Source organism: Triturus cristatus, chromosome 7 (assembly GCF_964204655.1).
Source record: "Triturus cristatus chromosome 7, aTriCri1.1, whole genome shotgun sequence".
NCBI lineage: Eukaryota > Metazoa > Chordata > Amphibia > Caudata > Salamandridae > Triturus > Triturus cristatus.
Window position 1 is genome coordinate 1,162,900,461 of NC_140590.1, and position 24,869 is coordinate 1,162,925,329.

The window sequence follows — 24,869 nt, forward strand, 5'->3', positions numbered from 1 at the left end:
TGTCCTGAATTTTTAAATAAAGGTTTTCAAAAAAAAAAAAAAGAAAGGTTTGGAACAAAAACATTTATTAACACACAAGTGGAGAGGAGGTGGTCAAGGTGCCGTACGTCCTCCAAAGACCCACATCAACCACACATAAGAATCGTAGCTATAGACAGAATATGATTAACTGTCTTCCCTTCCGTTGGCACTTTGACAGTAATTCTGTGACGTCCAAAATGGAGCATAACTTGTTTTCCCTATCAGGAACACAGTTGATCATATGCTGTCTATAGCTACCATACTTATTTGAGGTTGATGATGGACCTAAAACAGGCATTCAGCAACTACTATATGTGCACGTCACTTAACTTGCCAGCAGCTTGAACCATGGCACTACTTTTTGGTGGTAGGGTAAGTTTACCCTTTGATCTTTTACACACTCCTACTTTTAATGGTGGTGGTTTGATTCAGGTGCAAAGGTTAAAAATCTTGGCACAGAGTTTGATTCTGATGCTTCCTTTTAACCATAGGATTGATCACTTATTTTCTGTTACCAACTTAAACAGTTGAAACCAATGCTCTCTCCTCTCCAAACCTATTGGAGACACAATAGAGATGCAACTATAAACTCCAGACTAGGTTTCTGCAATGCCTTGAATGCAGGTCTCCCTAACAATCTCTGACTGACCTCTGAGGGTTAAGAGTCCAGGGAGCACTGCATAGGCTTGCCAGTAGTGACTTTGTCAGGTTAAAATTTCTTTCCTTAATTTTGAATGCCTGCACTAGCTTGATCCACAACATTTGCTGACAAAATTACTCATCATGGACCAGTATGAAATTTACATAGCACCAAGTTGCTACTATTTTCCATCTGATCGCTAATGGGGGTTGCTTTTTCTTGGGTTACAGGCTCCAAGAATATGGAATCCTCTGCTTCAAGACATTAGACGTTCACCTGAGATCTTGAGGGAAAAGATGAAGGACTTTTTAGCCATGCAATTTTAATACCAGTGCCAAGACGGCTCAGGGGGATATAGGTGCATAACAAATTATGTCAGGCAGTCACAGACAGAGCTAGTCCATGATCATGCTATGGTCCCATCATAGAGAACTTTAGATGCAGTATCATTTCCAATATGGCTAAACAGCTAAATCTCTGAACTAAAAAGAAAACAAAGATAACATGCATTCAAAACAGGGAATCCAACATACAACTGCGGGGGGGGGGTGCCTAAGCACACAGATCAATCAATATTGTGTCACAACAGTCACATAGAGCAATGAGATAGGCTTGTAAACATATTTTTTTATTTTGCACAAAAATATATGGGCTAGTGCAGTAAGTGTGCATGCTGCTAGGAAGGGTCTTTGCACTCTAGATCTGTGGGGGATTCCCTCTTCCCTCGCACATGTCCTTGGGGACGAAAGATCGGCCCCCTGAATCTTGGCCTCTCCCACCTCCCATCTCCCCGAGTTCGGCGGTAATTCTGGCCTCCCCTAGGCCGCCTCTCCTGATACTCATTAGAAGGAAGGGCAGCATTTTCTTTCTCGGTCACCCCTTGTGGCTCTGCTGTTTTGTCTGCAGCAGTACTGTAAGTAGCTCCATTGTGTGTTTCTTGGTCACGCCCTGGGCTGCCTCTTCTTCTTTCGTAGTATGAATGGGCTCTGCCATGTCCACCTCTATTAGCATGACCTCTTTTGTCAATATTTGGTATGAACTCTCTGGGTACTGGTGGGCCTCGAACGTAGCTGTATCCATCCATTCCTGCCTCTTGCATTGCATTGGGTGGGGCCCTGCTAAAGCGCGATTGGCCTCTGAACCCTCTCCTCGCATTTCTTGGCCAGCTCCTGTGTTGTCCATTAGTTGTGAAAACCTTGTCTGACTGATCAACAGCCTTCCCAGAAGGCCAAGTTGAGCTGCGCAATGTGGCAGTTGGAGGACAATGGTCATCTTTGAGGGTGTATGAATGTTTTTGATTTGTGCATGGGGTACTGTCCGGCAGTTCTTTGGAAGGCAGTCCACAGTCGGCGGAAGACACCGTTCCTTTGGCAACATCAACATTATCAGATGTAAGCGCAGATTCTGTGAGCCCTTCCCCGGTTACGAGACCATTAGAGGTTTCATCCACTAAAGGCTGAAATTGAAGAGAAAAGGTCAGTCATAGCTGCAAATAACAATTATTTAAGTCATCCAAAATTCCAATAAATAACAGCTATTGTATTAGGACAGTCACAATTGAGAAGCCCCACCATATTATGGCAGAGGTACAACTGTTCTGCTGTACTGTATAAAACGCACATTTGCCCTACTGTACTACAGCACACAACTGTGTTACTATACCATGTCAGAATCTGACTTAATCTTCTCTAGTGTATAGCACAAACATTGTATTGTACTGCAACATTTAAATAGTGCTTACTATCTCTGTGGGGAGCATAAGCGCTTGCATATTAGGGTAGCACACTACACTGTGTAGCGTGCACGGTTGGAAGTGTGTTGTCTAAGTTTTGATCCCGTGTGGAAAGTGTTCCGAGTTGTACACCCCTAAGGGAAAGTTAAGGAGTTTTGGGATGCACCCCATACCAATTCAACTGAAAGCGTGAGGGACAGGCACGCCGTTTATGGCTTTCAGTATACTGTCAACTTTGAGCAGCTTTTCCCATTACCCATCAGCACAGAGTGTGGCATCACAGGATCTCTCATCATCCATCAGCACAGTAAAAGACATCAATGGATTTCCCATCATTCATCTACACAGGAAGTGACATCACTTGTTTGCCACCCTCGGCACACTGCGCTCCTCCCAGGACCTACTTAATAGCACCTGCAACATGGGAGCACAAAGGCTAAGTCCGTCTGCGACTGTACCTGCCTGAACTGCACCCAGCACCAGGAACCTTGGTGCCCACTACTACCCTGACACCCTGCTCTGTGCTCTCAACTCTGGCCGATGCTTGTCGCATTGCACCACACAACACAGAAGCAGAGTTCACATGCGCCTCCTGCAAGTTTTCATGCACTCTCCCACACCCTAGCCCTACCACTCTTGCACCAACAGCACCCCATACACTCACACAAACCAGACACCCACTCACACAGACCAAAAACCATCCAAACACCATGCCACACTCTCATGCATGCTCCTCACAGGTTTGCTCACCAAACACGCAACTGAGATATGGGAGCCAATGCATGATCATGCTCCAGACTTGCTCTTCCTCACAGAAACACGGTTAAACTCATCCTCTGCACAAGACATTGCTACAGCCATCCCCACCGGCTACAAGATTGCCAGGCAAGACAGTCAGCAGAAGACCAGAGGTGGATTCGCCATCATATTCAAAGATACAATCAGCGGCACCACCTACAGAAACACCACCACCAGCTACAAATGGACACCTCATGCTCAGTATGTGCATCACAGCCAATTTCTTCCTGGGCAGAGAACACCAGGATCCTGCACCAAATTTCTCCTGCGACCTCTCACACTTTGTCGCACCCCTCATCATTGCCAGCACCTTCATCCTCAAGTCCTCACCGACCCAGACTGTATGGCCCTTCTAGAAAACCTTGCAAACTTTGGCCTCACCCAGCATGTTACTGAACCCATCCACAACACCTGACACCTATTGGAACAGATTGTCTCCTTAATCAGCAACATCGGATGTTGACAAGCCAGCAACTATGCCCTGGAACCGCCCTCGCAGGTTTAAGCATATTCATCCTGTAGCTCCACTGAAAATGCATGCTGTAGATAGAAAAGAATCACAGAAGGGGAAGGGGCTTCCACCCTCTCTGCGCACCGGCTCGGGCACACCACGAACATGCCAAAAGCCATCAAGAACCTGAACAGCTGGATCACCGCATGCACAAACATCTTGGCTCCTTTCAAGCACAACCCAATGGCAAGAGGGCAACTACAGGCCATCTGGTACACAGAATAACTCAGGCTGACGAAATGCCATTGCAAGCAACTGGAGTGTATAAGACACCACTGATAAAGACATCTTCAAATCAGCCCTAAGAGGGGACCACCAGCAGATATGGTACACCAAGCGCACACTTCTTGCAGATCCCACTGATGTCGGCACTAACAGCAGTAAGGAAATCTTCACCATAAAAGATTTCACAACGTCACCTGGTGCCTCCAGCAACATCACCCCCTCACAAGATCTTTTTAACAAGCTCACAGAAATCTTCCGTAACAGATTCATCTCCATATTCAGCATCTTTGATCCTCAACTGGACCCAGTCACCCTCGCAACTCAACCGTGTATAACGGCCAATGAATGAATCCTGACCTTGAGGCCCGCCGTCATCACCATCTAAATCACGGCTACCATGAAGACCATCCACTCAGATGGCCCTTGCCCCCACCAAGCCTTCACCAAAAGACTCTTTCTGATCAGCGGAGCGCTAACACCCATCCTCAATGACTCCATTAAATTAGCCACATTGCTTGATACCTGGAAACATGCCAGCATCATGCCCCTGCTCAATAACCCATAAGTTGAACCAGCCACGCTTTCTAAGTACAGACCCATCTCCCTTCTACCATACCCGGCAAAGGTCTTAGAGAAACTAATCAGCAGACCCCTCACCATCCACCTCAGCAACCATCTGCTCCTCGACATCACTAAGTCTGGATTCGGGCCCAACCATAGCACAGAAACAGCACTTATCGCCACCACAGATGACATCCGTATGATCTTTGACAGAGGAGACATGGCACCCTCATTCTCCAGGACCTCTCTACAACATTTGACATGGTCTCAAACCCCATTCTCACCAGGTGCCTGCATGAAACTGACATTGAAGGACCTGCTCTCCGCTAGATCTGCTTTAAATTAATGGACAGAACACAAAATGTCAGCCTTTCACCTTACTCCTCGGAAGTCCGCAAACTCATCTGTGGAGTGTCTCAAGGTTCATCACTCATCCCCACCCTCTTCAACGCATACATGATCCCTATGGACACCACCATGCACACAAACATCAACATCCTCTCCTATGCAGACAACACACAATTCATACTCTCCCTCTCGGAAAACACCCCCAACAAAAGAAACAAGTTCTTCTCCAAAATGATCTTAGCCACTAACCGGATGAAAGTTAACGGTCGCAAGCTCAACACTGACAAGACTGATTTTCTGCAAGAACACCTCACCATGGGACTCAAACTGGCAGTCAAACTCTGACCCATTCCCCCACTCAGCGCCCATGCTAGGAACCTCAGAATAATACTCATAGCAAACTGGAGATCACTGCATCCTGTTTTTATGCCCTGAAGTTGCGCAGTAAGAACTTCAATTGGCTCCCAAGCAACACTAGAAAGATTTTCATGCCCTAGTCACCAGCAAGTTGGACTCCAGAAACACCTTCTACACCACCATCACCAAGCACTCGCTAGAAGACTACAAACCACTCAGAACTTGGCAGCCAGACTCATTCTCAGCCTCCCACACAGAACTCACATTACACCACACCTCAGGGAGCTTCACTCGCTCCTGATACACATACATGATTATTTAAAAATCCTCACACACACATACATTCAAGGAACTACAAAACTTGGGTCCCACCTACCTCAACAGTCATAGCTCATTCCACCAATAACCCAGTCACCTATGCCCCGCAGGACTTCTATTCACACACATCTCACGCATACAAAGAACCACATCAAGACTACGGCCATTCTCTACATTGCCCTTATAGCATGGAATCGACTTCCATTCCACAACAGAGCCTTCTACTCTCTTCTTGGATTCTGCAAGAAGTTGAAGACCCAGCTTTTCAATTTACCAAAACACCACAGGCAGGCCTGGGCGCAAACACACATGCTCATACACAAGATACCCTTGCGGTGATGCTGCACTTTACAAATGCACATAACGTAACAGCTCTGCAGGTCCCTTTATGGTATTTCTTATGTCCATAGTCCAATTAGCTGGTTACTGCAATTGGGTGGCCATTCTGAGATAGTCCGTTTAAAGTTTATGGTAATAAACAGGTATTGGTTCTCAGGCAACATGGTGGAGAGACCCTGGACTGTAAAGTCACATAGACGCTGACCGTTAAACTTTCAGGCTGTTACATTGAATCCCCCTCCCCAGATCAAATAGACTGTTCGCGGGCTGGACTTAAAGAAAAGTTCTAAAAAGATTTCAATCTCACCAAAAGGTCCCTCCTGCATTATAATTAAAAAATATAATACTAATAACTTATCAGCAAAACGTCAAAAGTGGACTCCAAAGTACAGTGGATAATCCCCCCCAAAAAAGGAAGACCACACCTTTTCCACACGAATCATTGTGAGGTTAACCGATATAAATGTTGCTAGACCCCCTTTTGCTCTACCTACATTAGAAGGGGTTGCATACTTGAAGAAACCATAATAACCAACATTGTAAAATTCTTCCCTCATCCAAGTCTTCTGACAACAAACGATACTGAACTTTCTCATAAAAGATAACCAGTCATCATTATGTAGTTTAAATCAAGCGCCATAGGTATTCCACAATGTGAAAAGAGTGCCATCTGTAGAAACACAAGACAGATCGTTACTAGCTCTAGTCTTGGTGGCCGGCGTGAAGGTAGTGTCAGGAGATGGAATTTGGTGTACAGCATTGGTAGGGCATATTTGTCAGCTATTGAAGCTTAGCCCCTCAAGCGGCATAAAACAATCTGATGTGGGAATAGTATAAATGTGTAGCCCCACCACACCCTCCTCACCGGGTATCACATCCCCTATTTGGTATCCGAGGATCCAGACATTAGGGACTAAACGGTCTGTAGAAATAACCAAGGGCGCATACCACCTTTCAGTAGATTTAAGCTGTACAGGTTATGTAACAAAGTTTACACTAGTGAGGGGCGTCTAATATGAACTACAACACGTTACATATTATAAACAATCTCGGTTGGTCCAACCCAACCCACCCTTATTACTAGCAGAATCGGGGTGTGAAGATCAACATACATGAGGGCCTAATGTGGAGTTTAATCCAATGTACCACTTTATGTTTTAGAGATAAGCAGCTAGTTATACCTAGAACGTTTTCTAAAACAATGACATATGGTGTACAGCCAAGGGGGAGGTTCAGAATATCAGTGCTACATTGCAATTTTCGGGTTACCAATATAGTCAGCAGGGTGATTTTGAGAATCACCAGAAGTAAAAGACAGAGCTATTTTTCCTTTCTAGTGGAATCATTCTTCTGTGAGTTGCATTTATAGTTAGGTCCTAGGCAGGGCGCACAAGTGTTTCCATACAGCGCGAGTCTTATTTCCTGTATAGTAGCAGGTATGGACTGTGTGCTCAACAAAGAAACAGTTTCAACTATAGTCCTCAGTTTATCATCTACCTTGTGGCAAAAATCAGTCCCGATTAATTCCACCTTGTGTAAGAAGTCAGAACATAGATCCATGGCTTTTCTCTGTACAATGTTTAGGGCCAACCCACTGACATAGTCTTTGGTTGAGAAACATTATCCATGTCGGTAATCCTTAATCTTGTAGATGAAATGCAGCATAATGTGGGCTCTGAGGCCTGACCATGACTTTCTGCTTCGTCACAGACCCTTTTTTCTTTTTCCTCTTTGGGGCTGGGGTAATTAAACTGACAAGCCTAACCTCTGTCTCCATTAATGGTACCAGGCGGGGGTGCTGGTCCCGTGATGGAGAGGATTTCTTTGCCAGTGTGAGTCCAGAGTTGAAGTGTTACCCCTTAAGGCCCTTAATTCAGAAGCAGGGATAGCACTCATGTTCCGCTGTGACAGTAATGGTTCTAGGATCCACAGGGGTATGAGCGACTGGTGCTGTGAGACCCAATCCTTTCATCTACAGGCTATCTCTGAGGTCAGCACACCCATTACAGAAGTAAGGTAATTTGTGATTGTCTCAGTCAGTTTCATACTCCTGGTGCCCACTATAGTTGTTTTCGCCCCTAAAGCTTTCCTCTTCCCCATTTTGTGTGAACAGAAATAAATAGAGGCAGTGTAAGAGGGTGAAGAAGAGTTGGTACCTAAATTACAACTGCAATAAGTAGAGGCAGCTGAAAAGAAAGGCCCAACCCAGTGTCTGCCACACAAGATGTTGTAGCATTTTATATGGGGCATAAGAGTACAACAAAGGGCCTAATAGAGAAGTGCAAGCAGCGCCCAATAAGCAAAAGTACTTGAATGTAATGTTGAATCTTCCAAGCAGCATCCAGCCACGGGGCCAAGGGGGAGCCCTGCCTCTTACTGGCGCTGAGGAGCACAGGACAGGCCCACCCTTAGCCTAGGCTCAGCCCGTGCTACAGGAGTCTAGGGAGCACTTTATGCACGTTGGTGATGCAGTCCTGGGAAAGCCCTTTCTCAAGGCCGCACAATGCTCCCTGGGACATGGAGTTCCCTTTGGTGCTGAGAACATGGTATGGTAAGTAACATTTTGTTCGTCTCCTGTGGGACTGTAGATACACATGCTGTGCATAGACTGAAAAGCAGTCTTCTGTAAGCAGTGGTTAAAGAGTGGATGAAGCAGAAGTTTGAAACAAAGTCTTAAGGACAACTAGACTGACCCTTGCTTGTTCCTTTGAAAACCCGTCTACACAGTAATGTTTTGCAAACGTGTGGAGTACACCAAGTGGTAGATCTACAAATATCTGCAATAGGAATGTTTCTTACAAAAGCCCTAGTCGCACCCAGTTTCAAGGTGGAATGAGATCCGGGGTAGGGCTCTTGAATCTTTAATATAACAGGTTTTCGATGCACCTGCCTACCCACCTGGAAATTCCCGATTTTGATATAGTCCTTTATGTGGTTTGGAGAAAGCCACAATCAACCGTTGTGTCTTAGGGAAGCCTTTGGTTTGATCAATGTAATACATAAGAGGAAATTTAACATTCAGAGTCTGGAGTGCTCTTTTAGGAACCAAGTCAAGTTGTGGGAAAAAGACTGGGAGCTCAATAGATTGATTAAGGTGGAAGGCAGAGACCATCTTCTGTAACATTTTGAAGTTAGTTCTGAGGACCACTTTATCTATGTGAATCTGTATAAGGGCTTCTGAAGTGTGAGGTCTTGCAATTCAATAATGCACCTAAGAGAAGTAATTACAATTAGAAAGGCGACAGTCCAAGAAACCAATTGAAGACAGCATGCATGCTAGGGCTTGAAGGGTGCATCAAGGAGTCTGGTGAGGACACTATTGAGGTTCCATGAAGAGGCGGAAGTGTCCTATGTGGGATACACCTTTCAAGAACTTTCATGAAGGCCATGATAACTAGAATTTTAAAGAGAGAATAATGTTTGCATGTATGCTGCAATTGCAGCTAGAAGTAACCTAATGGAGGTATATACTAATCCGGACTTCTGCAAGTGAAGGAGTTAAGCAAGGAGATCCCGCACAAGGGGGTGGAGTGTGCCGATGATGTTTTAGGTTCAGTATTGCACAAAACATTCCCATTTAGCAGGACAACTGCGCAGTGCAGGTCTGCGCAACTCCTTAACTATATCCATACACTCTTGCAGCAACCCAAGGTACTCAAACTCTGTGACCTCAGGAGCCAAACAGCTACATTGACCTGTTTGGGGTCAGAGTTTCTGACCTTCCTGTGGCCTTGTGGGAGAAGGTCCAGCATGTTGGGGAGCTTCTCCTGTGAAACAACTGACATTTCGAGTAGGGCAGAGAACCATGGTTGTCTGGCCCATGTTGTTGCCACCAGGATTAAATTAAGAAATGTTTACCTGAGTTTCTTGACCAGAGTTAGAGGGAGAGGTGGGAAAGCGTAGGCAAAGACCCCTGACCAATTGATCCACAGAACATTCCCCAGAGATTGGTGGTGTGGGGTCCTGCTGGCGAAGTTTCAGCATTTTGTTTTGTTTGCTGTGACAACCAGATCTTTGTCTGGTGCGCACCACCTACTGAAGTAAGGGAACAAAACTTGCATATGGAGTTCCCACTCATGGACTAGTTGTTGCCCCCTGCTGAGTAGGTCTGCATAGTCATTGTCCACTCCTGGCCGATTCTCCGCTAGGAGATGAACCTGATGATGTATGGCTCAGTGTCAGATCTGTTGAACAAGTGTTGACAGAAACAGAGGGTGAGTACCTCCCTCCTTCTTCAGGTGGAAAATGGCAGTAATGTTATCTGTTCGTACTAGAAATGTCATGCCTTGATTTTGCAAGAGAAATACTTTCAAAGCTAGTTGAATGGCTAACAGCTGCAAGTGATTGATGTGGAGGCCTTTGAGGTGAGGCCTTCACAGACCTTGCACTGTCCTACTGTTCAGATATGCCCCCCCCCCCCTACCGGTTAGGTAAGAGCCTGTAGTAATTGTTACTTACGTAATGGGGTCTAGGAAAGGCCTGCACTGAAGTAGGTTGTTGCAGTTCCACCACTGCAGAGAGCAATCGGTTTTTGCCCTTACCATCAGTAGATCTTCCATATGACTCTGCGATTGTGATCATTGTCTAAGAGACACTCCTGAAATACACACACATGTAGCTGTGCATGAGGCACGATGATAATGTAAAATGCCATCATGCCTAGCAAGCGCATACCAGTGTGTAATGGAATGCCACGGAGTGGCTAAAAAAGAGGTAGCATCTGTTGGAAAGCTTATTTTCTTATTTTCTTTGTGGCCTGGGGAAATCTTTCCCTGTTTTAAATTGAGTATTCACCCTAGAAAGGGTAGTATTTGCAGAAGTTCTAGGTGTAATTTTGAGACATATATTATGAACCCCAGTGTGTGAAAAAGGGAGACTGTCACCTGAGTGTGGAACAGGCAATCTTTTCTGCTTGCACACGGATTACTGCTCATCTTGGGTGAGCAGCTACTGTAGTGTAGTTCCTATATCTCTGCGAATTGGAATAAGATACACTATAGATTTGACATAGGACTAAGGTCAGTATGTCTTTATCGAGTATATTAAACTTAATTACTTGTGTGTGCCAGCTAACTCAGAGGTCACTAGAAACTTCTTGAATATACAAGAAGGGATTAGTCTCTGACAACTGCATAAACATGACAACTTTTTTTCCTTTTAGAATCGGAACAGTCTCAGAATCGTGGAAACAATACATAACAGTTTCACTCAGTCAATCATGCATGCTTAGTTTCTACAGAGTTGCACAGAAATAGAGAGACGGGCATTTCAATAAAAGGGTTTATGGAATAGTCTTAATTCTCATGCAAGAGATATGAATTGCTACAATCGTAAGACAGACTGCGAAGTACAATATGTACGAGGTTCGCAGTAAGATAAAATAATACTGCAATAGCATGGTTTGTAGCTATGACATATATTAATCAAAATACATACATAAATAACATATGCTAAAATGTGATACTCATCTGATGCTTCTAAATTGTTCTACTCCAGTGTACCTAACCTAAGTGCAGTACGAGCTTTGAAGTAGGTGCCATTTCTAAAGTATAGCTAGCTATATTTTAGTTTAGCCAAGAGTTGCCAAAAGTTACTCTAAGTTCTAGTCAGCTCCATACCTTAGAATGAGAGAGGTTGGAATCTCTTTTCTGGACGCGATAGTCTAACCCCCCCCCCGCAAGGGAAGTCAGAGAGCACTGGAGCTGGATTCTCTGTGAGGAGGATGGCAGCGTCAGGTCAGTGCATCAGGCTGGAACTCTATCTCCTTCCGAACTTGCCGTGGCGAACCGCGTAGTCTGGGTTGGATCGAATCCTCCGGGAACCGCAATTTGCCAGGGCAAGTGCTGGTATATTTATACCTTGAGGGTGTCTAGGAATGCCAGTATTGACGTAAAAGTCGGGCAGAGGAACGTCATGAATGAACCCCTAAGGAAATAGATGTTCATGCATACTTAATGAATTCTTGGAGAAATCAATATTCAAGCGGAGGGAAATTCCTAAAGGCTTAAGGGTCTGGTTTTCCAAGAATTTGTTGTGACCTGGATGGATGGATGTAGGTGGCCATGCCTGTATTTGGTTTCTAAGGACAATGTCTAAATAAGGGCCGGATTTCTATGTCCAAATAAGGGCAATGAGAATTGTACCTATATAAGGGCATAAATCGGGAAACCTATATACGGAATCTAAATCTGCACACAACAGCCACTCCAGTTTTGTATGAACGACGTTACTAAATCCTAAACGTTCTAAACATATCTTAAAACAGTATCACATGGGTTTGCTAAAATAAGCTAAAAACATATCCGTAAATCAAAGCTGCTCTACGTTCCCTGTTTGGAATTACTCTATCACCCACTCCAGGGATTCGAGCAAACAGAACGCCATTCGCATCAATTATATATGAGTGGAAACATTTTAGGTAATGCCGCACCACTACCTTTGCTTGATGCATTGACAGCCAGCATTATTTTGCTGTCTATTTTCATTTTTGAACAAGTGATTGATTGCAGCTACGGAAGCCGTATGCACAGCCCCTTTCGCGGCTTCATAGGCCAATGAATTCCCTTCAACGTGAACGCCATCACGTTAGTGACTCAGCGTATCACATGAGTGTTCTGTACACTGTTTCGCAACTGAACTACTTGTTCCCAAAGCAATTTGCGCTTGATTGTGCCACCTTTTGCATCTTTGAAACCATTCTGGAACAATTCTGTAAATATTCATTGTATGATTGAACACAGTAAAAAGAATTGCACACTATCAGTGTGGGGAATTCGCGATCTGTATTTTCAAGTGCCATCTTAAATGCTTGTAGTTCAGCTCGCTGAGCTGTACAATCTCCTAGAGATTGGGTATTTGTGACCATTGGTCTGAATTTGCCATCTCGCATGCGACCTTTAACGATAGCAAACGCTGCACTGTAAGCTTGTTTACTTCCCGTAGCAGGCTGTGCAGATCCGTCAGTATAAATTATAAATTCGTACTGGTCAAGAGGGAGAATTTCAGTAGGCAGAGGACATTCATGTTCACCTTGCAGGAATGCTTGTGTTTTTAAATATGGATCAAACACGTATTCAACATCAGTTGCAGCAAGAGAATTAACCCATTGTATCCATCTCGGATGTAAAGCTTTTGCATTTGGAATGCTAGCCTTTGTAACTGCCTCTAGGGCTGGTACAGGAGTCACAACCATAATGCTTTTCCCCTGTGCTAGGGCTCCTTCTTTTGCTACAGCGGTTTGAACTGTTGTCAGAATTTTTTTCTATAGAAGTGAATTTCATTTCTGCTGGAGTACACAAGTGGGATTTGTATGCAATTGGTACTTTTTCACCTTCGTTAAAAGTTGAATAGGTGAATCCGCATTGACCCGGAATTATTCGGATCACTAAGTTGCGTACGTTTACGCGCGTTTGCAAGTATTTCGTTGCTAACATGTCTGTTTGGAGTGAACGCAAAATTTGTGTGTGTTTGTGTCCAATGAGTGATTTTAACCCGTTCGACGCGCATGACGGAACGGTTCCGTCATGCACGTCGGTTGGGCTGTGCTTATGACGGAACCGTTCCGTCATGGCCCCGCCCGCGCACGGAACCTTCAGCGTGGCGCGGAAATCCGCGCCGCGCTGAAGGGGTTAAAATCAGGTTTGATTAATTCGTAGAGAGGTTTAACCCTATCTGCGCAATTTAAAATGTAAGTTCTTCCAAAATTCAGGAAACCTAGCGTTTTTGGCGGTTGGAGCAGCGCACACTTTTCTAAAAAGTTGGCTGCCAGGCTTTTGCCTTCACTTGATAGTTTATATCCCAGAAAAAGGACGTTGAGGTGGGCACATTTTTTTTTTTGTTTTGAGGTGGGCAATTCTTGACGTTTTAAAGTTGAATTTGTAACCCTCTGAGGCGAAGCCCAATATTATGGTGCTCACCCTATTCAAGTGCCTATCCAGGTCATCGTCTGTCACATATATATCATCGACATATGACAATGCCTCGTTATCATAAGATTGTAGTAACTCTGTAACCCTTGCTGAAAATAACCCCGGGCTGTTTTTGAATGCCTGGGGCAGTCGACAAAATTGACGCTGGGCCCCCATTATTGAGAAAGCGGTCAAATATCTGCTTTCTGGTGCAATATTTTGACAAAAGAAACCATTTGAAGTGTCTAATGTGGTTTTATATTTTTTACGCACAATGTTATTCATTAATGCTGTACTATGTTCATTTTGCACTCCAAATGTTTTGCAACAAGAATTTAAGTGTCAGGAATCCATAACAAGACAATATGTATTGTCTGGTTTGGAGACAGGAAACAAAGGATTGTTCATTGATGAGGTGCATGTTTCAATCACCCCCTGATATTCAAGTTGATCTAAAATCTCCCTGACCTGTTTTTTAGCTTCTTGCTTAACTGGGTACTGCCTTTGTGCAGTTGGTTGATTTTTTAACTGGATTTTATGGTGAGGTGAATCCTCATCCCATCCTACATGATTTTTATATAATGCTGGGAATTGAGCTACTGCCCATTTCCTGGCTAATGTATATTTTAGATGAATTGGAACATGGTTGGAGAAGGCAGGCATAATTATGTCCTCGCCATGTGGGCACTCCCTGACAAACTCTGGTGGCCAGTCCTGTTCTGCTAGAAGTATATCATAACTCTTTGAAAGATGCTCCCAAAAGAGTGCTTTAACTTTTCTTGGTAGGTCTCCCCCCATCCGGAGTGTTATTTCATATAACCTATGTGGAGAACTAACCCTCGTGTCAACAGTCTCAACTTGTAGGTCTTCATTCAAGTCCACTGTCTCCAGAAGTCCCTTCAGGTTCTGGCGAGCTATTGTAACTTCTGCTGCACTGTCCAGCATGGTCTGGGCCCATTCTCCGTTCCTGAGTTGGGTTCTACCTTCTTAGGTCTTGCCTGGCGTAGGCTGTGCACATGCGCAGTCTCGTTGGCAAGTTTTAATGATTTGGGGTATTTTGTGTAAAGGGCATTAAGCCCCGCCCCTCTTTTCCATTGGCTGGTGTCACCGTTTATGCTAAACGGTGGCGAGCCATTGGAAAAGATTTGGTTGTGACGTTTTCGTTCGGCTTTTTCTGCCATCCCACGTGGACTGCCTCGCCTGCTTTCCTTCTGAAGTAAAAGGTTTCTTATCTTTATGGGGCCAAACACATGGCCCCATAAAGATAAGAAACCTTTTACTTCAGAAGGAAAGCAGGCGAGGCCAAGTGGGAAGGGCAAAAAAGCCAAAAGTATACGTCATGGCGAGCGCTTGTTAGAGTGTGTATTACTGGCTGTTATGGGAGCTTAGTAAGTAATTCAGTTTTAGAGCTGCGCGAGGCACTGTTTGCCCAAAGGTTGGGTGGTGGTGACTTGCGCAACCGAGAGAACATTATCTAGTCACAGTCCGACAAGGTATCACGTTTCTTCATGTGATCCTCCCAACTACAGCCCCCAGACTTCCCAAAGCCCGCCTCCGACTTGGCCCGCCCATTACACAGATTGACTTTCTTGCTGCCCAATCAGAAACCCCGATGAAAGAAAGGGCCTGAAAAAAAAAAAAAAAAGTTACTCTTCCTTACAAGAGAGTTGCAAGTTGGTTCCCTTCTGGCACTGCCAGTCCCCTCGCTTATTTTGGGGGCCAGGGTGTTTTTCTGGTAAACTTACTTCTTGCATCTGCACTGCAGCCCTGTATTCGTGTGCATCATTTGCACAAAGCTGACTGAATGCACCGCGACACCCCCAAGGACGCAGGCACGTGAGGGGTAAGTAAACAAGGGAGTTGTGTGCCAGAGGGCACAGTGCTGCGTTACACATTGCAGTTGCGGGGGTTCCGACACCACCCTTAGAAACGCGGGCTCCGGCTGCTGTGTGCCGCAGTGTAATGCCAGTGTGCAGCGGGTGCAGTGAAGAGACCCGGTGCGTCTGTGGCAGGGGAGGCTGGGGGAGAGAACAAAGGGAGGGGGAAAATAACTTTCCAACAGAAATATTTAGTGTCCCCGGTCCACGGTCTTCAGTGTCCACGGCCTTCAGTGTCCATGATCTTCAGTATCCATGCCTTGTTGGTCATCATTGCCCTTTAGCACATGCAAAACCACCCAGTAGAAGCTTGGAAGCTGAAACCAGCATCCTTCCCTGCCCTTGAAACACTGTCTGTCTGTCCTTCATGGCTTGGCACAGCTAATTCTGATGTTTGCACAATACTTTTCTTCCAAGAAGACTGCGCTGTTCCCAGGGAAGGGAGGTATTCAGGCGATGCCAAGCAACACATCTTTCTGGTCATCCACCTCACATCGTGCCTTGATGTGTTTTTTTAATTATTATTATTTGAGGAAATGTTGCCATTTCTCAAAGACATTAAACAAATAGTGACTAAATGTCTTGTTTCATTGAAATATTACTTTCCCTTAGATGAAGCAGCTATGTTGAAGAGAAGGAATGTGTTATAAATATTTCTTAAGAAAGTCAAGTTAATATATGTTCAGAAAAAAAACCAATACGTTGCTATGTTTGTGAACGTCGCCCTATTGGTCGAACAAAGACCCTTTTCTCAAGGGCACCGCCATCTAGAAACTCAGATAATAGGTGTTTGTAGGATGGTCTCCACCAGTCTAGCGGTGGTGATCTGTTATCACTCCTCTCCACATTACACTATTGAATTGGTGCTAAAAAATCCCCCACTTCAACCCAGCTGTTACCGCGTACTGAGACGCCAGTCTGGATTTTGAGCACTTTATAAAAACACCAAATAGTATTTTTTTTTATTACTGCAAACCATGTCTACCTCTTTCCTATAGCAAGGATCCTTAACCAATATTACTATGATAGAGAATCGCTGTAGCTAACCATTAAAACCCCCTGCAAAGGGCAACAATGGCTTTTAAAGGCCCCAAATCCATTATGAAGAAGAGGGCCTTTAACAATCATAGCCAGAAGCGGAAGAGCTATAATGATATTAAAACATTCCACCCACAATGGGTGGAATGTTCTACAATGGGTGGAATGTTCTAAATTAAAAAGGCTGAAATAGAATGACAAACATTGGTATGTTAGAGCAGAAGGTCTTTACCAGCCATTATTGGCCTCCAGCCACTCCACTGACTTCAGTGGAGCTCTCAGCATTCCAATGTTCTAATGCAGATTGTAAACAGCATCCTTATCCCCACCCAGAATGTGCCTTGGAATCCACTCCTTCCATCAGCTGTTACATACTTGACACTCGGACGTTTGTCACAATATATTTCTCTGAGTCAACATGCCCACTGAAATACCATCTTAGCAGTGGTATAACTTCAGGGGGTGTTTGGGGTGCGACCCCAACCTCAGCCCTCCCAAATCAATGCATTCTTGGCTTGAGAGTTATCTGGACGCCCTGAGTCTGGTCTCACGCTTTTGTTGGTCCTTGTTTGACTAAAAGTTTTAACTTGTTTTTTTTTTTTTCATCAGGGACTTGGACAAGGGCCTACCTACTGCAAATCAGTATTCAAGTTGTTCCTCATATAGGTCTTTCCCTCAACACGACATCAATAACGTAGACTCTCTTCCGGCCATTAATAGCCATTCCACCTTGCCTTTATTGTTGGAATTTAAAGCTGTTAATTGAGAAGAAGTCTCCGTAGGCCTAACAAAGATCAAATCAGGCTCCCCAGCAGACCCTCTCCCACCCCGTTCCTGCATAAACATAGCACCACTCTTAATCACCAAACTCACAGAGATATTCAACATGTCATTAGATCAAGCCATGGTCCCGACCAAATGGAAAACAGCTCAAGTCAAGCTGATTTTGAAAAAGCCCACTTCAGACCCAAGGGTACCAGGCAACTACTGTCCTATTTCGCTGCTGCCTTATTTCGGGAAGGTGCTTGAGTTCCTGGTTAACAAACAACTCACTGCCCACTTGGAAAACCACAGATTTCTTGACCCATCGCAATCAGGGTTCCGGTTGGCACGTAGTACCGAAACAGCAGTGGTAGAGGTGGTTGACAACATCAGGCTGGCCCTGGATAACAAGGAATCTGCCATGCTGGTCCTTCTGGATTTGTCAGCCGCATTTGACACCATCTCCCATAGCATTTTAGAACAACGGCTCTGGGAGGTGGGAGTCACGGGAAAGGCCCTAGACTGGTTCAAAAACTACCTACTGAATCGTACAACCACAGTACATATAGGTCCCCTGGCCTCTTGTAGCAGGACTGTAAGTATAGGAGTCCCTCAGGGCTCTATCTTGAGCCCCATGCTTTTCAACCTTTATTTAACACCTTTGGCCAGGGTAATCAGGTCCTATGGTTTTGAGGCAGTGTCATACGCTGATGACACTCAGCTGTTGATCACGTTTGGTCCTCACCCTACAGACACAATGACCCGGTTTAAAAATTGCATGATCCATATTAACAACTGGATGGGCAATAACAAACTACAGCTCAACAGCAGCAAGACAGAGATCATCCTGTTTGGCAGGGCCGAAGAGTATTGGTCCAACGATTGGTGGCCCTAGGCACTGGGCCCATGCCCATCCCCTAAACAAGCAGTGCGCAATCTTGGAATAACAATTGACAACAAGTTGTCAATGGAAAATCACATAAATCTTGCAATTGGCACGTGCTATGGGATTCTGCGGAAATTATGCAAAATCTTTAAATGGATCCCTATTGAATCCAGGAAACCATTGGTGCAGGGTCTTATTGCAAGTCGTCTGGACTATGGGAACGCCTTATTAGCCTCCCTAAATGAAGACTATTTTCTAAACTTCAGATCCTTCAGAACACGGCTGCTAGACTCATTTGAAATCTTCCATCGAGATCTCTATCAGGCCCCAGTCTGAGGTTTCTCCACTGGCTTCCAGTAAACAAGCATTTGCAATGCAACAGGTCTCGCAGTTGTGAGAGTTTGAGCTACTGGCATTGTAAATGGCAATGGCTTTTATTTACGTGGTCGTTTTTAAAACATACATAAAAGGCATTGTCATTTACAATGCCAATAGCTTAATCTCTCCTAAATGCGAGACCTTTTGCATTGCAAATGCTTGTTCTTGGAGAATTGAGGTTTTGCTTTATTTTTCTGAACGTGTTGATCGTCTTAGGACTTCATGCGTTCTTCCTTGTTTTCTGAACGTCCTCTTCTTTCGGATGTCTGACGATATCTGAAAGGTACAAGAGTGACATGTATCATTATCTTGATATCTATCAGGTTCTCTCAAATTATCCCTATTCCTGAGGTTGTACCTCCTTTCAGAGGGCTCCTTCTGTGGAGGAGACCTGCCTCTGGAATGAGAAAGCTTCTCTTTGGAATTCTGTTTGCTATTTTCCCACTTCTTTTTAGAAGAGGTAGGAGGGTTTTTAGAAAAGACCTTTTCAGGAATTTCAGACAGTTGTGGTTTTACTGGTTTCCCTCCCAGACTGTCTCTGCCTAATTCCTCATAGGATTTTTCAATTATTCTGGCTAGTTCTTGAGGTTGTTCTGTTACATCAAATTCCCTTAGTTTCTGGCGGATCGCCACTGATGCTGCTTCTCCTTTAATATTAGATAATACTTTTGCGGACACATGGTCGAAATTTTTAAGTAACTTCATACCTAAATTCAGAGCAGGCTCTGCCCCGTATTCGTTTTGAATCTGTTTCAGGACATTAGGTATTACCGCCATTGACGGAACACAATGTGTTTTTGTGTGGATAGCAGCAAAGACTGTGCCCCAAGAGGTGCAGTCTTCCAGATGTGGTATGATCCCCATTGGTAAACAAATTGTTAAAATTCTGTGCTTTTCAAAAGGGGTAGTATTAGGAAATACTGCTTCGATTGGAGTAATTTTTGGAGCTAACCAGAATGGAATTGGTTTACGTTTTGCGGGTAATTTACCCATGACTGAGTGTAAAGTCTGGAGTAATTTTTAATGTATTCCCCTGATGAGGGGCTGGATTTTGAATGATTAATGGTGGTTGGACTGTGAAAGTCCACATGACATATTGAACCGATTGTCTATAAATCTTGATTAACCCCTGGAGTTGAGCAAGTAAATCTACATCTGACATTTCGTCAATGTCAGGATGCGGTGTGTAGCTGGCTAAAATCGGCCATGTTGCTCTTGGTCTACCTAGTGGACCGAGCCTGGTAATGTAATTGTAATGTTTTAGGGCGCCTTTAAACCAGAGCTCATGCTCCTGGTATGCGAGTGGAATTTCAATATCCTCGAAAGGAATATATTTCTCAGGTGGTTCATCTTCTTTGTAGAAGTGAAACAGATGTGTTACTGGATTTGATTCTGGGAATACTATCAATGAGTAGACTACCTCTGTCTGGTGAGATTCATGTGCCTCTATCACAAAAACTGCTCTACCACCTCTTGGTGTTAGACCATGTTTTATACGTTTTAGAGTGATGGCTCTCCTTAAATTTGGTGGGAGGTGTATAACACCTGCTTCGTTTTCATTAAAACCTGTAACGTCAGCCGCAGCTGTACCGTTTCCAACGACAACGTCACCGTGGTGGAACATTGTCTAATGAAAAATGCAGAGCAAGTTTCAAGGGAACAAAGATAAGGTGCACAATATTTTGGAACACTGTATCCTTCAACGTTGAACAAAACCAAACAGCTAATACATAGGACTTTTGTCCTACTCCGCTATGGCGGATATTATCCCTACCCACTCCAGACGTCTTGTGGAGTTTTAGGAGTAGGGGTCTCTGAGAAAAGCACAACCGAGTTACTTCAGTATCTAGCCTTAAATTAGTGCCTTACCAAACCGTTGGCGCCATGAAGTGTAGTTCCTATATCCCCGATAGGCTCTGTGCATTGGAATAACATACACTATAGATTTGACAAAGGACTAAGGTCACTGTGTCTCTAGCGAGTATATTAAACTTTATTACTTGTGTGTGCCAGCTAACTCAGAGGTCACTAGCAACTTCTCGAATATACAAAAAGGGATTAGTCTCTGACAACCGCATAAACATGACAACTTTGTTTCCTTTTAGAATCGGAACAGTCTCAGAATCGTGGAAACAATAGATAAGTTTCACTCAGTCAATCGTGCATGCTTCGTTTCTACAGAGTTGCATAGAAATAGAGAGACGGGTGTTTCAATAAAAGGGTTTATTGAACAGTTATTTCTCATGCAAGAGATATGAATTGGAACAATCGTAAGACAGACTGCGAAGTACAATATGTGCGAGGTTAGCAGTAATATAAAATAATACTGCAATAGCATGGTTTGTAGCTATGACATATTAATCAAAATACATACATAAATAACATAAGCTAAAATGGGATACTCATCGGATGCTTCTAAATTGTTCTACTCCAGTGTACCTAACCTAAGTGCAGTACGAGGTTTGAAGTAGGTGTCATTTCTAAAGTATAGCTAGCTATATTTTAGTTTAGCCAAGAGTTGCCAAAAGTTTCTCTAAGTTCTAGTCAGCTCCATACCTTACAATGAGAGAGGTTGGAATCTCTTCACTGGACTCGATAGTCTAACCCCCCCCCCCCCCCCCCCGCAAGGGAAGTCAGAGAGCACTGGAGCTGGATTCTCTGCGAGGAGGATGGCAGCGTCAGGTCAGTGCATCAGGCTGGAACTCTATCTCCTTCCGAACTTGCCGTGGCGAACCGCGTAGTCTGTGTTGGATGGAATCCTTTGGGAACCGCAATTTGCCAGGGCAAGTACTGGTATATTTATACCTTGAAGGTGTCTAGGAATGCCAGTATTGACGAAAAAGTCGGGCAGAGGAACGTCATGAATGAAAAACCTTTTTTACCCTCCCTAGAGGATCCACTCCCCACACACCCGCATGCATCATCCGGCAGTCCTCTAAAGCTATCTGATAAAGTGACCCTTCGGGGGGCCCATAGGGAATTGCAGCGCCGGCCCTACGAGGAGCAACTGCCGATGATGAAGTATGACATCCCTCTGGGTGTGTGAGGGCATCAGATGACAAAAAGTGGTCTTCCATTTCCTGAGTGGGTCCCCTACCTAGGTTTCCATTTCACTCCTTTTTTCTTTTTTAACTTATCTTTTAAGGGCATGGGTGACTTTTTGCACCTGGTCATAGGAACAGTGTCCTCTGGGTGATTGATACATAGTTATAGGGAGCATGGACACTGGACCTTTATTAGCTCCCTGGTCCCCGGTTCTTGTTTGATAGAGATCCTGTAGTGTTACCATATGAAAGTTTTCTGACTGAATGTACCTGAGGAGGAAGGGGGTCGAGGAGAGGTTGGATGGATCCATCATTCTTGGGGATTAGGAAGTCTAGGGAATAGAATTTGTTGCTCTAGTGTCTCTGGGGTACAGGATTTATGGCTGCCTTGAAGAGAAGAGCTAGAACTTCTTGTAGACTTGAGACATTCGAGTCTGAGGGTGTGGGTGCATGGGGGAACATTTGGTGGGGTTGCTACAAGCTCTGAATAGTAGCTGTGCGCTAGAAGAGAGAGCACCTATTTGTCTGTGGTGATATCTTCCCAACGGGAGAGAAATCCCTGTAGTCTTCCCCGGACAGATATATGGTCAGGTGGAATGCTGGAAAAAGTAATCTTTTGGAAGCAGAGGCTCCCTTGATAGGAGAGCCTCTGCCTTTGAAGTGGTTACCCTGAAGGAGCCCTTTGAAGAAAAACCTTCCCTGCACGCTTCTGAAAACCCTACTGGCGGCCCTGGTATGAACCAGAAGGTTCTTGGGAGCTCTTCTTGGAACATCCTCAGCATTGGTGTTTGCAAAAGGACTCACTACCAGAAGGAGTCTGCAAGGCGCCCATGGTCTTTTTAAGTATTGAGTCCACATGCAGTCTGAGGAGGTGATCCCCATCGAACGGCAGGTTAATGAGGTGCTTCTGCACCTCAGGCTTGAAAGTTGACACTCCGAGCCAGGAATGGTGCAGCGAAATGATGGCGGTGTTAACTCCCCGTACAGTAGTATCTGCTGCATCCAAGGCACACTTAATGTTGGCATTTGACATAGCTTTATCTTGCTCCACTAGCTGTTCGCTCTTATTCCAATATTGGCCTGGAAGGTGCTGCAAGAGACATCATTTCCTTCAACTGGGCCCTGTCATGTCTAGATAGAAGACCCACTGAATTAGCGATACACCAGGGTGTTACCAAACCTACCGCTACCAGTACCCTGCAACATCAATCTGCTTACTCTCCTTATCACAAGGTGGTGCGACCCCTGCGGCTTGGGCTGCTGCCCATTTCCTAGCAGTGATGACAATAAATGAATCTGGAGGGACATGACCCCTGATGTGCAGTAGGTCAGAGAACGATGGATTGTATTTTTTCTCAATACGTGGCATAACCACGCAAGATTTTATCGGCTTTAGCTTAGGGAGATACTGGAAAGATCGCTTGGTCATAGAGAGGATCTTCAAGAAGGAAATTCTCTGCCTCAGTGTTTTTTTTTTTTTTTTGAAACCGTTTATTACAAGACTCAAAAATATACAAATATGGGCCTACAACCTTCCGGCCGGCCGCTAGCAATGAAAGGAGCATACGATATACATTTATAAAACACATGGTGCTGCGGATGAGCATGCACAGGAGTTAACATCGTTGAGAGCCACACCATCCAGACCCCACTATACGGTTCCATTTTAAACTTAAAGAACAACAAATACAAACAAACCCACAAGGCAATCCTCAATCGGAAATAGCAACACGTGCTCCCCTAGCGGGGGGATCCTAGCCATCCATAGGAATCTCAAGAGGGGGGGAGAGATCAAAACTAGGGCTGGGTAAACCCAATGCCCGGTACCGGGGGGATGAGTTGGCTAAGGGGACGGGGCCGGCGACGGATCAGGCAATAGCGGTGGAGCACAGATTCCCCCGCGGTAGGCGTTCCAGGGGCCCCATACTTTCACCCATGTCCCAGGCTTACCTCTCGCCACATACACCACCTTTTCCCGAAACATGCACCAATCCATATGTTCCTTCCAGGCCGAGACAGTCGGGGGCCTCTGGGATCCCCACAGTTGAGCAATATCACGCTTGGCAACCATATACCCCAGAGTCACCCACCACGTCTGCGGCACCGAGTAATCGGTAGGTTCCCACACATTCAACAGGCATCTCCTCGCTTCGGGCAACAGCGCCACATGCGTAACCACTCGCAGCACCTCATGCACACCACGCCAGTACCCCTCCACCTCCGGGCACTCCCACAAGATATGCAGAAAAGTCCCCAACGCACCACACCCACGCTTACACAAACCGTCCTCAGCATAGCCCATACGCAGGAGCTTTGGCCCCGTCATGTAGACCCTGTGGAGTATCTTGAGCTGGACGAAACGAAGGCGAGCCGGTATGGCCACCTCTTTCGGGGAGGCCACCGCGGAGATCCAGTCCTCGTCGTCCAGCTCCAGCCCATCGGCTACCCAGGCCTCACGAAGGGCAGTCAACAAGCCTGAGCGGTCGTTGATCAGTTTTTTGTAGATCAGTGAGATCGTGCTGTCAGGGACGTGTCCATCCAGCACTCTATCCTCCAGGGGGGAACACTCTGGGATGGAGGCAACGTCCGGAAAGACGGAGCCCAGTGCATGACGGACCTGCAAATACCGAAAGTACTCTCTGCCCTGTAACTGAAATTCCGTCTGCAGCATCTCGAACGTTTTAAATCCTCCCCTCGTCCAGAGATCCCCCACTTTGCTAATGCCGATTATGTCCCACTTCTCAAAGCCCTTCGAGGTCCACAAGGAGCCCAACCGCTCAGACGCGTATAGTGGTGACGCCCGGGTCAAACGGTCCTTCCACCCCATAGCTGCATTGGCCGCGTGCCACACTCGCACCATGACACGCGTGGGGCCCGTTAGGCGAGCGTCGGGCGCGCTAGAGTAGAGCGCTCGATTATAGTCACCACCTGGAAGTAGCATCCTATCCATTTCAAATGCCGGGTTTAAGGCGGGCCCATATAGGCCCTGATTAATCGCAGCTAGCTGGGAGGCCCAATAGTACCGTTTAATATCTGGGAGGGCAATCCCCCCGTCATACCATGGGAGCGTCAGCTTCGCCAGGGCAATACGTGGCCTCCCGTCCCAGAACAGGCGGCGCTGCAAACT

General features: G+C 45.3%; 1 protein-coding gene across 6 annotated transcripts in view; it reads right to left on the reverse strand.

The window, feature by feature from the left end:
* Positions 1-1,268: 1,268 nt before the first annotated feature.
* Positions 1,269-24,869, reverse strand: part of RNF25 (ring finger protein 25) — a 158,436-nt gene continuing 134,835 nt past the window's right edge. For all 6 annotated transcript variants that reach the window (XM_085618416.1, XM_085618417.1, XM_085618420.1 and 3 more), the window contains one exon: positions 1,269-2,117. In XM_085618416.1, coding sequence (XP_085474542.1) covers positions 1,338-2,117 — 780 coding nt within the window. In that variant the 3' untranslated portion in view covers positions 1,269-1,337. The remainder of the gene's footprint in view (positions 2,118-24,869) is intronic.